The sequence below is a fragment of the Rattus norvegicus genome, chromosome 1 (genome assembly GCF_021556685.1).
Source record: "Rattus norvegicus strain SHRSP/BbbUtx chromosome 1, alternate assembly SHRSP_T2T, whole genome shotgun sequence".
Taxonomy (NCBI): domain Eukaryota; kingdom Metazoa; phylum Chordata; class Mammalia; order Rodentia; family Muridae; genus Rattus; species Rattus norvegicus.
The window spans coordinates 207,604,248-207,617,697 of NC_141534.1; the positions used below are offsets into that span (position 1 = coordinate 207,604,248).

The 13,450-nt window shown below is 50.1% G+C and overlaps 1 protein-coding gene across 1 annotated transcript in view; it reads left to right on the forward strand.

Annotated features, from left to right (window-relative positions):
- Kndc1 (kinase non-catalytic C-lobe domain containing 1) overlaps nt 1-13,450 on the forward strand; it is a 48,339-nt gene that overhangs the window by 3,704 nt on the left and 31,185 nt on the right. The window contains 5 exon segments of the mRNA NM_001447224.1: nt 2,509-2,707; nt 3,415-3,473; nt 9,383-9,529; nt 9,900-10,017; nt 11,173-11,909. Of these exon segments, the coding sequence (NP_001434153.1) occupies nt 2,509-2,707; nt 3,415-3,473; nt 9,383-9,529; nt 9,900-10,017; nt 11,173-11,909 (1,260 nt within the window).

Consider the following 13,450-nt stretch of genomic DNA (forward strand, 5'->3'; position numbering starts at 1 on the left):
AGTGTCTCTCCCTGGAGCATAGCCCACAATCTTCAGGGTCTCATCCCTCCCAGCCAAGATCTGACTGAATTTGTACCAGCATACTGCAAGCCGGGGGCTGATCTTCCTGTCTGCAGGGAAATTACATTGGTGATCCCTACCCCCACACCCTTAGGTACCACCCTGATAAGGATGGTTGAGGGGCAGGCTGGACTGTGAAGGAATTTCTCACCCACTAGGAACCTGAACCTATATAGGGCAAATGGAGCCGCCGAGTTGGCTGAAGATCAGGCCACGCTGGCACGAGCCGTAGGAGACTGCAAGCCTGGAGCTCACAATGTCCGGGTCTGCATGAGAACCTTAGAGTGCTTGTTGTGGAAACTCCTTACAGATCCACATCTAGAGAGTGAGGTTTACTGCTCATGGGTAAATGTCTGTGGTGGCTTCTGGACATGATACCTTGTGGAGCCAAAGTTAGAGCCAGCCCTGTGACAGATTGAACATACTTCACTGGGAACTGAGCTGTATGGCAGACAAACTGGGCTACCCTATCTCCAGGCAGTCTCTTGAGGAAGCCAATGAAGGCACACAGGGTGGGCTCCTATCTACAGGTCTGACTATGAGGAAGAGGGTGGCTGGCGAGTGACAGCTGAGTCCTTCCTGGTCTGTTATCTTCGTCTCCAGCCCATTAGCCAAAGCTCTCCCCCTACTCCACCTCCCTCCAGTGGCATAGATTTAGTTAAAACACAACCTTTTCTCCTGCCTGGCAAAACTGAAGCAGCTGTAGGTCCTAGAAGCAGGTGACTCCAGAACCCAGAATTCAGGACTCCCAGTCCCTCAGTACTCAACATGGGGGCACTGGCGGGGTCTGCAGCTATGTAAGTCGACTCTGACCTTAGACTGTCAGGTGTGGAAAGGGCTAATAATCCTGTCTTTGGAGAAGGCCATGGCTGGAAGCAATGACTCAGGGTCCACAGGGTTCCTCCCAGAATCATACAAATAACCCTGGGCTCCTGCTTTTCCAAGTTATATACCCCTACCACGAATTGACATGGGGGTTGCAAGTCTTCAGCTGCTCTGAGAATCAACTGGACTCCCCACTGTCGGGAGCATCTCCCTACCATACCTAAGTAGGAGGCTGTGGTGTAGGCTGCAGGGTGGCCAAGCAGCATGTCTGGCAGTGTTGCCTTCTGCTGGCAGCACATCCTGTCATGGCTGTGAGCAGGCAGGCCTGTTGGCCAGCATGAGGAGCAGCAGTGGGGTGCCGGCAGGCCCTGCTGTGGGACTGACACTGACTCAGACTGAACTGGCTTCATTTCTCTTACATGGCACAGCCCATGGGGTCTACAAGGTGGCACACTACCTCACTTACGTGTCTGTGTAGGTTTGCATGAACATGTATGTGCAGGCATGTTGTACACTGTGCAGGCACATTCCTGTGTGAAGTTGTGAAGGGGGTGGCGTGCATGTGTGTATGCATTGCATGTGTGTGCCTCTTCAGCCAGGGCCAGTAGGTATCACTGGGAGCTTGGGTTCTCCTGACTTCTCAGGAGTCCTTGGTACTACAAAGAAACTGCAGGCTTGAGTCCTGGTTAGAAAAACAGCTCAACAAGTCAGGGGGCTTCTGTCTCTGGAGTAGGAGATCTCAGCAAGTGAACTCACCAAGCCCTACCTTGTACTCCAACAAGGAAATGGCTTGTGGATATGCAGGGTCTAACACCCACACAGAACCTAAAGGCTCAGGCCAGCGCTTGAGAATCCTGCATGATTTCATGCCTTTAGCTGGTGGCTTGCTTGGTTGTTTGGATGTTTGGTTTAAGCACTCTGCCTTCTCATCTGCGATCTGTGCTCATGCCAATGCCTTACAAAATCAGCTAGAGGCAAAGATCATGAAGGACTGTCATTTGCCTGTGTCCTGGGGCCACCGCCACACCTGGAGAAGCTTTCTTCAGCGCCCTACTAATCCCAACAAGGGGTATTCACATCCTTTGCCCACACCACCACCCCCCCAGCCCAGTTTCCAAAGAAACTCCCGCCCACACCTGTGAGTGGGTGGCACACAAACACATGGACACAGGAGATGCCAGGGCCCCGACAGCAGCCAGGCAAGACTCTTGCAGTCTTAGATACCTGATACGACAAATGAGCCTGACTGTGTGTGAACACGTGTGGGCAAGGTAAGTTTGGCCGTGCTATGGTCGTGAGTGTAGGTAATGTAGAGCAGTATGCATTGTTGTACGGGGCCATTTCTACTAAGTGTGAGTGTGCTTACGTGGAGACAAGTATGTGCAAATGTCTGTGCCTGTTCTGAGCAGCACACTGCTGGTTTCACCAAATGTTCCATGGTTGTGACATTCAAGGGACAGCAGGATGACTCTGTCTAAAAAAAGGGCCTGCCTTTTCCTGACTGTGAGTGAAGTGCCACCCCAAGTTAGCTGTCTGTTACCCTGGTGCATTATTCTCCGGATGGAGTACTAGGTCCTTCCTGGGGCAGCCCTCTGTGGGCTCACACCAAGCCTGTCTTGGCAGGAAAATGTGTCTCTGGCTGACATCCTCTCCCTGCGGGACCGAGGCCTCAGTGAGCAGGAGGCCTGGGCTGTGTGCCTAGAGTGCAGCCTGTCCATGCGGAGTGTGGCACATGCAGCCATTTTCCAGACCCTGTGCATCACGCCTGACACCCTGGCCTTCAACACCAGTGGAAACGTGTGCTTCATGGAGCAGCTCAGTGGTAAGGAAAAGGGGACCATGACAGGCGTGGGGGGTACCCAGTGCTGCACAGAGGAGGTAACTCGAGGTTGGCTGTGAGCACCAAGCAGCTGAGGACAAAAGGGAGGATCCAGGCCCTGGGTTTCCTTGGTAATCTGATGGGATCCTCTGTCCAAGGCAGCGCAGAGGGAGGAAGGCAGGCTGGATGTTGAGTTTGGGCAGCCCCTGTAAATCATAGCATCCTAAGACTGCCATACACTCCCTCCTGAGCCAGAGATGATGTGTTCATCCTTAATTCTGAGCTCTCCTCATAAGAGGATGCCTGGGTCACTGTCTCCCCTAGGTTGGAACTCCTTGCCTGCAGGAAGTAAACACAGGGGACCTGAAGGTTACACTTATTTGGCTAGTTAAGCTGACCACCATTAGGCCCCTTCCAGGAAAGGTTGGGTTTCTCAAGTTAGGAGGCCAGGGTAACTTCTTCAAGAATCCACACAAAGTCCTTTTCTCTTTCTGCTTTGGAACTCTTATGGCTTAAGTATGGTGTATCAGTCGTTGCCTTGGATGCTCGCCGCCTTCCTTAGAGGCATCAGTCTGAGCAAAGGACAGAGGCTTCTTCTGGGGATGAATCCTCCTCCTATGGCAGGAGGCTCCCAGAGTCTGAGCTCTGTTAGGTGGGGTTATTCTTCACCAAAGGGCAAGATCAGAACACGTTCTCTTTTCTTCTCCAAGATGACCCCGAGGGTGCCTTTGTACCCCCAGAGTTTGACCTGACAGGAAACACCTTTGAGGTAAGTACCAGCAAGTGGTGACTCACTAAGCCTTGCCCTCTTCCTCTATGGGGTTACCTCTGTTTCCATAGTCTTGTAGCCCTAATGTAATAGGCTGCCAGACAGGAGGTGGAGCAAAGGCTGTCCCCAGTGAGGGCTGCCTTTGGGGCCTTCACCTTCATCCTTGGTGGCTACTGGGAGACATGTGGGTGTTTGGGAGCCTTGAACATCTCTGTTAGGGTTGGTATTGAGTTCACTTGTTGCAATGTCAAATCAGATGGCTTCTCAGCCTCACCAGTGAATTGTGGGAGGAACCAGAAAAGGCTACGAATGGTCACCAACCTTAGGAAGCACTTCTAGGGGCTGGAGAGATGGCTCAGTGGCTTAAAGCACTCGCTGCTCTTGGAGAACACCCAAGTTGGGTTCCCAGCACCCACATAGTGGCTCAAACCATCTGTAACTCCAAGTTCAGGGGATCCCATGCCTGCTGGTGCCCACTGGCGGAAAGAGTTTCTCTGTTTTGTTTTGTTTGGAATAGGGTTCTGATTACATTGCCCAGGCGTCTTACTGAGGGTTACTACTGCTGTGATGAAACCCCATAACCAAAGCAACTGGAGGAGGAAAAGATTTATTTATTTGGCTTACAGTTCACATCATAGTCCATCACTGGAGGAAGTCAGGACAGGAGCTGGTGCAGAGGTCATGGAGGGTGCTTCTTATTGGCTTGCTTTTTATGGCTTCCTCAGCCTGGTTCCACGATAGGCTGGACTCTCCCCGATCAGTCACTAAATAAGAAACTACCAACAGCCAGATCTTATGGAAGCATTTTCTCAATTGAAGTTCCCTCCTTTCAGATAACTCCAGCTTGTGTCGATTCACCATTCTCCACCAAGAGTTTCTAAGTTCTAGTCTTCTGAGAAGCCAGTTTCCTTAGCGTCACTAAACTGTGGTTTTGACAAACCAGAGTTGTATATTTTCAGTGCACAAGGTAATGTTCCAATGTACGCTGATGCTGTAAGGACTTCAACATACACTGATGCTTGTTGTGACATTTGGGTTTTTTTTTTTTTACCTAGCGTGACTTAGAACTTCATCTTCTCCTGTGGCTGGATGGTCACTTCCCAGTTCTGCTTGTTGGCTAGCTGTCTTGCACATACAACTACCATCCATTAGGATCCAGGCAAAGGCCATCGGCTTTCAGATGTCCATCCCACTCTGGCCCATCGTCACTCACTCACCTTTGAGCGCCAACCCTACCTTTTAACTACCTACTTCCTGGCAAGGCCTGTGACCTGGTGTAGAGCTGGCCTACAGGGGTAATGACTTGCCAGCCTCTGCCCTGTAGTGTGTGCAATGTCTGGTTACTGAGCTCCCTCAAAGCTCTATCAGCATGGTGACTAGAACATCATGAACCAGTCTGGGTAGAATTCGTGTTATGTTCTTCATCTCCAAGGCCTCTTTTGCTTATTGACTTTTGGTTCCTCCTTCTCCTCCTCATCGTCATCCTCTCCTTTTTTTATCTTTTAAAAACAAGATCTCAAGTAATCCAGGTTAACCTCAAACTCAATATGTAGCCAAAGATGACCTTGAACTTCTGATCCTCCTGCCTCCACCTTGCAAGTGTCAGGATTGTGAGATGCACCACTGTGTCTGATTTCTGCAGAGCTAGGGGTTCTGGGAATACTAAGCAAGCGCCGTAACTGTCTATGCTATCTGCTCAGCCACCATGATCTCTCTCCACATCTCCTGGGAACAGTTTAAAGCCCTTACAGTTGGGGTCCTAGATACCTTTTATTACATTTACTCCTGAGAACTTAGGAGATCAGGAATGGTGGCACATGCCAGGCTGGCCAACATAGTGTGTTCCAGGTTAACCAGAGCTACATAGTGAGATCCTGTCTCAAAAGAAAAGAAACTGGGTTCTGAGTCCATCCTAAAAATGATGGCTTGGTTATGTTTTTACCTTCAGTTTCCTGTCCCTTTATTAACTTTATCCACTTTAATATCAAACCATCTTACAGAATCCTGCAGTTCTTTCTAACAATTTAGGGGACCCTTTCTTTTCCTTTCTTCCTTTCTTCCTTTCTTTCTTTCTTCCTTTCTTTCTTTCTTCCTTTCTTTCTTTCTTCCTTTCCTCTTTCTTTGATCAAATCACCAACCATATTTCATGCTGTCGCCTCCGGGGACAAAGTTTATTTCTGTTCCAGTTCTTAGCAAGTGTAGGATCTAGTCAATGGTAGAAGTGCAATGTGCCTGGGAGAACTGGTTACCCTGGCCTAACCACATGGATGGCACTGGCCTTGGCCACAAGAGCTCCTATCTGTTCTGAGCTTATTAAGGTTTACTGAGAATACATAATTTGATGTTATGAAATATTTCTTCTGTCCTCTGGAAATGATCATGCAATTTCCTTCACTGAGAAGTTAATGTGCGCATTTTTATGTTCTACCATACCGTTACCACACTGTCCCACTTAAGAAAACCTTGGCTAACCAAGTGTCATATCTCTTCTGGGCACTGTTGAAGCTGACTGACAAGTACTTATTAGTGGCCCTCTAGGATCTTTTTGGGCAGCTGGTATAGTCTTACCCTAAGAACGTTTCTGACCATCACTGGTTTCGAGATTGCTCTGGACTTGTCTGTTTGCTCTGCTTGTACAAGAATGGGATGGTCTATGTCTTGAAAGTCTGGAAAGAGTCATTGAAAAGGACCTCAGCTTCCTTTGTGAACGATTTCTAACTACCGTCAAATTTTAATAGTTACAGAACCATTCGTGTTTATGCTGCTGAGGTTTTTCTTTCTTTTTTTAACTACAGCAGATGAAAACAGGCGCCTAACGGGCTCCAGGTGATACCCTTTGCCTCTCCGTGATGTCTGCAAATTTCCTGTTTCCATGTGCCGCCCTTTCTTCTTTGGCTTCTCTTTCTTTCTCCTGTCAGTCTAACTAGAGGCTGTTTATCTTGTCATTTCTTTTAGAGCATCCTCTGCATTGTCTGGTCCTTGGGGGCTTCTGTGTGCCCTCTGCTATGGGTCCTTATTGCTGATTCTATCTTTTCTTTGGGTTCTTATTTCTTATTCTCTCTTTTCTTTTGTTTGCTTTGAGTTCCACAGCTGACTCCTTTTTTTTTCATTTCAGGGGGAAACTTGGTTCATCCATTTTCATCTTCTTAGAGTCGCTATTTCCCACTGTGAATCTCCCTCTGCATGCGAGCTTTGTCATACCGTGTTTGCTTCTCGGTAATTTCTTTTGGTTCAGTACATGAGTTATTCAGTTATGTGAATAGGTTGGGTTTTCCTTTTTTTTATGACGATGCATACACAGAAGGCACTCTTGTAACAAGTACACAGCCCCGTAACTTTTCAAAGGCTGAGGTCTCGACAATCAGTATCCAAATGGAGTTAGCACAATGAGAAGCTGGCACCACCACCCCCAGGGTGGCTGTCGAACCACACAGAACAGAGATGTTGATATCATCCTGTCCTGCTGCTTCCTGTGGCTGGATTCAGCAGGGCTGGTGGAGGCTGGCTCCTCTGCCCCGAGTTGTGAGAGCTGTCATGGGAGCGGAGTCACTGGAAAGCATTCATTCCCTAGAATTGTTTCTTATTTCTGAACACACTGGGACCTTTTAATGCATCTTTTGTCTTTTTCCTTTGACTTTCTGGCTTAGTCAGTCTGTGGCTGAACCACCGCTCCGTCCCTCCCCCACCCTCTGCATACCTGCTGGATCCAGCGCATGCAGGTTTCCTTTGTTCTGTGAACCCCTGTGTTCCTCGATCAAAGTGCAGCCCCTTCCGTGCACCTCAGGCTCATTCATCCGTCTGTCTGGCTCTTCTGTGGTGTTCGTTCTGGTTGATTTACTTATTGTTTATTTAGTTGCCCTTGTAACCATCAAAATCTCCCTCGAGGAACTGGTGAACGGGGCTCTTCCTCTAGAGGGCAGTATGCTCCCACTGTTACAGAGCAAGTAGCCACTGAGCATGAAAGGATCCTTTGCTCCCCTGGGGCTGAGCCCTGTAAGGAGGGGATTTCCTGTGGGTTGCTTGCAGTGTGGTCATCCAAAGTGAAATAGGAGGCTGGGGCTGAACGCCAGAGAGGGGCCCAGGTCCCTGAGCTTCTTCAGATGACTTTCCTGTGTTCTACATACACCGAGAGTGGATTCTTCCTACCTTAGCTGTATTATGGAGAGACCCTGTGTACATGGGAAGTGCTCCCATGTGCACTCTGGGAAATACAACCCTAGTATAAGCCATGGTGCCCAGGGTCTTTGTTCTGTCCCAGATTGACTCTTCTCCTGAGGCCTTTGCTTGGGCTTACCAGAAGCCATAAACAGTCCAGGTGATACAACATCAACAGAGCACAGGGTCCAAGTGTGTGTGCTGGACAGCCTCACTCTGACCCAACTACATCCTTTCTGGAACGTTCTAACACCAGCTCATGCACCCTGGACCCTCTATGCTCCACATGCCACACACACACACGCACACACACCCTCTCCTCTTCTGCTTCCGGGACCAACTCCCCCATCACATGCTCTAGAATCTCCTGGGCTTGTTGTGGCCAGTCTTCCCAGAACTGAGTATAGTCAACACCCTTGTTCAAAGTCCCCACAGGCTCACTAGCTTCCAAAAGCTAACAATCTTCCAGCCTCTGCCATGTTCCCTCCTCCTTGCCCTTGTCACTCTGATGGGCCCCTGTGGTAGCAGCCAGGCTGGCTCAGTGCTGTCACCTATCATTTGCTTGAGGCCACGGTCCACACAGACACCCATGTCGATGGGAGACCAATGAGTCTGTGAGTGATGTGACAAGGCCCAACAAGGGCTGCAGGCCTCTGCTCGCAGGTAGACTTCAGGCTACAGACCAAGGGTGAGTTTAAGGAAACAAGACGCTGGGGAGGTGGCAGGGTGGTGAGTATCCACTTACAGGATAAGGAGGCTTGCACTCACTAGGCAGCAGGCAGCCGGTCTGTGGTTCCCTGCGCTCACCCCTATTCCTCTCACAGAAGATAAGGGCACAGTTAGGGCTGGAAAAGCAATTGGTCTGTGACAAGGGGCAGCCAGGATCCCAGGCCTGGCTAAGAGTTCAGCAGACTGTTTGCAGAGTGTGCACAGCAAGGGCTGACTTCGGAACAGGTACACACACGCACATAGGAGCTAGGCCTAAGAGAACAAAAGGCTTCGAATGTATGAAAACAACCCAGGCCAAGTGGGTTCCTTTGTATTTAAGCTACAAATATAATTTAAGTGAGCCACTTTCAAGAGCAACAAAACCCACAGGAATCCCGGAGATTAAAGGCAGCAGATTTTTAAGGAATAGGAAAATCAAGTATTAAGTTAACACAATGAACATAGAAACATCCCACGGTGCCCCTTAAATATAGATGGTTATTTGTGAGTTAAAAGTAGAAATTTTGGGGTTGGGGATTTAGCTCAGTGGTAGAGCGCTTGCCTAGGAAGCGCAAGGCCCTGGGTTCGGTCCCCAGCTCCGAAAAAAAGAACCAAAAAAAAAAGTAGAAATTTTAAAAAATGCTCTGACTACACATAGTGATTTCATTTTGTAAACAGATTAAAAGAGGAGCTGGTCCTTCTTGAATGACATTGTCTTTCCCACCCCCACACTTCCACACAGCTGGTCCCCCAGCCTTGCGTAGAGCCCTCCCTCCCTCTCCTATGCACAGACAGGACGACCATGACGATGGCAACTTTTAAACCAAAAGAAAGCTCTTCTTTCCTCCTGCTCTCATCCTGTTTGTGAAGAATGCCTAAGGCAAAATAGGCAGCTGGGGAGAACAGGATTTCTATGCCTTGGGCAACAGGCCCAGGCAGCACACTGAACACAGGAACGCAGACTCTCTGGTCTGCTTAGCCCTGAGTCTTGGCAGGGAGAAAGCAGCCATTTGCAGGGCAGGGACTTACACCCCTTGGTACTGCAGGCTCACATCTACTCCCTGGGGGCCACACTGAAGGCTGCCCTGGAGTACGTCACAGAGCCAGAGCTGGAGCCCAAGCTGAGCACAGACCTGGAAGGACTGCTGAGGCAGATGCAGGCAGAAGACCCCAGGGACCGGCCAGACCTGCAGGTAAGCTCCCAGCTGGACATGCATGCTGCATGAACACGTGAACACAGGCAGCACGGACCCTGCAGCCTCACTGGAGTTCCTTAGCTAGAAACTGGAGGCGTTGCATTCTGTCAAAATAAGGGCCAGTTTATACTATGCCTTTGTAATGAAATTTGTGATGAAATGAAAGTTATCAGGGACAAAAGAGTCTTTTTCTGCCAAGACGCATGTGTTTACATGTACCAGAAAGTGCATGTGGAAGCAGGAGGCTGATCTGGGGGTGCTGGGTGCCATCCCAGAGCTGTGCAGTTGGGGGGTAGGGGGGTGTCTCAGGAGGATAGGTCTCCTTCTTGGTGAGCTGCACACCTGAGAGGCACCCTGGCACCTGCAGAGCATCATAGCACTGTGTGAGGAGAAGATGCAACCTGTGTCCTCATGCCGCCTGTGCCGCAGTCTCTCAGCCATTGGAAGAAGGGTGCTCTCCATTGAGTCCTTCGGAGCATTCCAGGGTAAGCACCATCGCCCCCACGTCTATGCCTACACATGTACACGTGCACACATACACATGCATATGTGTACCCAGGGACAACGTGCATCTATACAACCACCCACAGAAGTATGCATATAGTATGCACATATAGAATCACGCACCCTTACTCATGTTCATATGTCCTTGTATACACTCACAGTCATACACATGTTCAGATCTAGGACATGTATCCCATGCAGACACACTTACATGTTTACACCACTGCCTATATAAATACCCGAATGTCTGTTTATGCTACACACTCCAGTGTAAGTGTGCACACATCCACATTCAAGTGCATACCACACACATCCACACGCGTGCATGCTGGGCACACACTGGAATTTTCAAACTCAGAATTAGTGACTCCAGCCAGCCTTGTCTGCTACACTCACCTGTTTGCATGATGAGCTGTTGCTGTACATCTGGAATGTACCAGTCTCAGGACCCTGCTGGCCCCCGCAACCATCCAGAGCCTCAGAGTGGCTGGAGGGTCCTCCCTGGCAAGCAAGCAGCAGTGTTTGTAATGCCGTAGCCATGGTGACTGACAGCATCACCGCAGCGCCAGTAGAGGGTAACTTCTGCGTGCAAAGCCATAGACAGACTCCCGAGTAAAACAGGCAGCAGAGTCGCTGCAGCCCATGGATGCAAAATTGCGTGCCACAGTGTATGCCATGTGCAAGGCTGTGAGCCATAGCATGTGTACAAGACCATGCTGCATGCCGTGTGTGTAGAAAAGTATGTGCCCTATGACTGCCACCAGATTCCATTTCTACCCTCAGGGAGTGGCTTGTGTAATCATAATAGAAAACTAAGGAGCTTTGGGATAGAGTAATTAGATGGGCAAGGGCTGATCCTCTGGGACGCTCAGCCAAGAGGGAGACACAGGAGCCTCCATTCGGAGCCTCTAATTGACTGAGTCATGTGACAATGGATCCTGGGGCCCTCTGGAGCCTATGCTAAGGGTAGGAGTGGGAATCTGGAAGTGCACAACAGGTAAGCCTGCCCAGTGAGACTTTGGAGGAGGGTCTGTGACGGTGCGTAGGACAGGGTAGAGGTGGCTCTCAGGGATCCATCCCAGCACAGACTCCATCCCAAGCTTCCCTGCAGTAACCATATCCTACCTTCTGCTCAGAGCTCAGCGAGAACACATGGAGGGGAAGGCCTGCTCCAAGAAATGTGGGGCCCAAGAAGATGCCAGGAGACCTCAGCACTGATCCAGAGGCACTGTCCTCATCAAAGGGTCTACTCCAACCTCCTGCTTCCAGAGACGCAGAGCAGGAGGCTGGGCAGAGGCCCAGAGCCCCATCCCCCAAACCACTGCTGTCAGCCCCCATGAGAAACGGTGAGAACCCAGGACAGGAAGGGCTGGCCAACCTTGTCCTGGATGCCAGGTGCCCCCTGGGTGAGCTGGACAGAGACATCCTCAGACGAAGTCGGCTGAAAAAGGCTCAGACGTTTCCCAGGCTCCTGCAGGAAAGCACAGAGGCCAGCACCCTCTGCCTGTCACTGAACAGCTCAAGAAACCAGCTGGCCAAATCTGAGTTCTTTCCCCCAGACCCCAGGAAGCTCTTCCTGGAAGGGAAAAATGGCCTTTCTGGTTTCAAAACGCAGTCTAAAAGCAGACTGTGGCCAGAGCAGGAGCCTGGAGTCCCACTGGATATGACACCAGGTGCAGGCCGCAATCCACACAGGAGTCCAGGAGCCTCGGGGCAGCTGGAGGCTACATCTCCTAGCCAGGGATCTGTAGAGTACAAACCTTCACCCAGCCCTGTAGACCCTGGAGATTCAGACCATGAAGACCAAATACCTAGGAGTGAAGAGAAGATTCCAGAAGAATCCAGGCAACTGGGAAGTGCAGCCACAGAACAGGTATGTGATGAGGGAGCAGGTGAAAAAGCTGTCTCTGCTAAGCCTCAATGTACAGCTCACAAAGGACCTGCCCTGCCCTTCCTTCACTCCCAGTCAATAATTAACTATGCTTTGGGGGGCTTCCTAGAGCTTCAAATTCAAATTGGGGGAGGTGCCAGACATGCAAGCTAACCTCTGGACAGCCTCAGAAATCACTAACTTGCTCAGGCTCCGTTCACCAGTGTATAGGTGCAGCTCCACAGTTAACGGCTCCTAGTACTGCTCCTTCAGGCCCACTCACTTCCCAAGCCTTACCTCAGATTAGGTTTCTTAAACTTCATGCTTCACAATGGGATGAAACTCTAGTGCACGGGTATGCAGGCCAGATACAGACCACAACACTAAGTGTGATCCCCACTTGACTGCTCAGTGGGTTCCTCAAAGTCCTATGTCCCAGCCTGGTTCTCAGGGTAAGGACACTTGAGCCAGTTCCCAGGATACATACATCTGACTACCAAGACATCGGCCTGCTGATGCCTACCATCAGCCCCATTTCCCATCAGGCTTTGCTGCCCCAAAGGAGAGAGTATGAGGCAGGTGATTCTGTGGTGTATGTTGTCATTTATACACTGATGAGAGCTTTAAGAATTCCCACGGGAAGTGCGGGTCACTTAAAGAGATGTAAAGTCAGTGATGCAGATAATCTATGTTGTCTGGGCCAGGGATGCACACATATTCTCAGCCACCATCTCAAGATTTTCTCACAGGTTACAGCCACCTCACAACACCATCTTCTAGATGGATAAACAAATGCATGGGTAGCCTGTGCAAGGGAAGGCACTGCCAATGGAGAAGAGTTGAGGCCTCTTGCTTGGAAGAGAACACAGCGGACCAATGAGCCTAGCTTTCACCTCAGCCATCTGATCAGTCTCTCTCAGATAGAGTATGGCCCTCCAAACCTCGGACTCCCACATAAGGATGACCCAGAGCCCTCACCTCTGGTTCAAGGTTCATTTTTCCTACCCGAGGATAGAGAGGGCCACCAAAAGCAGTGCAGATGAGCTGGGGAGCAGAGAGCCACGGAACTGACCCAACATGTCAACCTGTGCTATTCACAGGGCCAGTGGATAGCATCCCGGGTGAAGTGGCTGCTAACATGTGCACTTCTGTGGTGACCTTGTTTCCAGACCATCAGGTGGTCCCCATAGGCAGGAACGATCTCTCCTAGGCTCCACTGGTTCCTTTCACTTGAAGATGTGTTAAAATACCCGTAAACGCATCTACCATGTAATCATCTCTACGCCTGAGCGTCCAGCATGCACTCCCCTCCATCTCTCTCCACAGCCTTACCACAACCTCACGTGTGAACAGAACCTTCTGTTCTGTTGTCTAGCTTGTTTCACTCAGCATAATGCCTTCAAGATTCATCAGTAATCAACACTGCAGTGCTCCTCCTCCTCCTTCTCTTCATCTTCCTCCTCCTCCTCCTCTTCATCTTTCTCTTCCACTTCCTCCTCCTCTTCCTCCTCTTCCTCTTCCTCCTCCTCTTCCTCTTCCTCTTC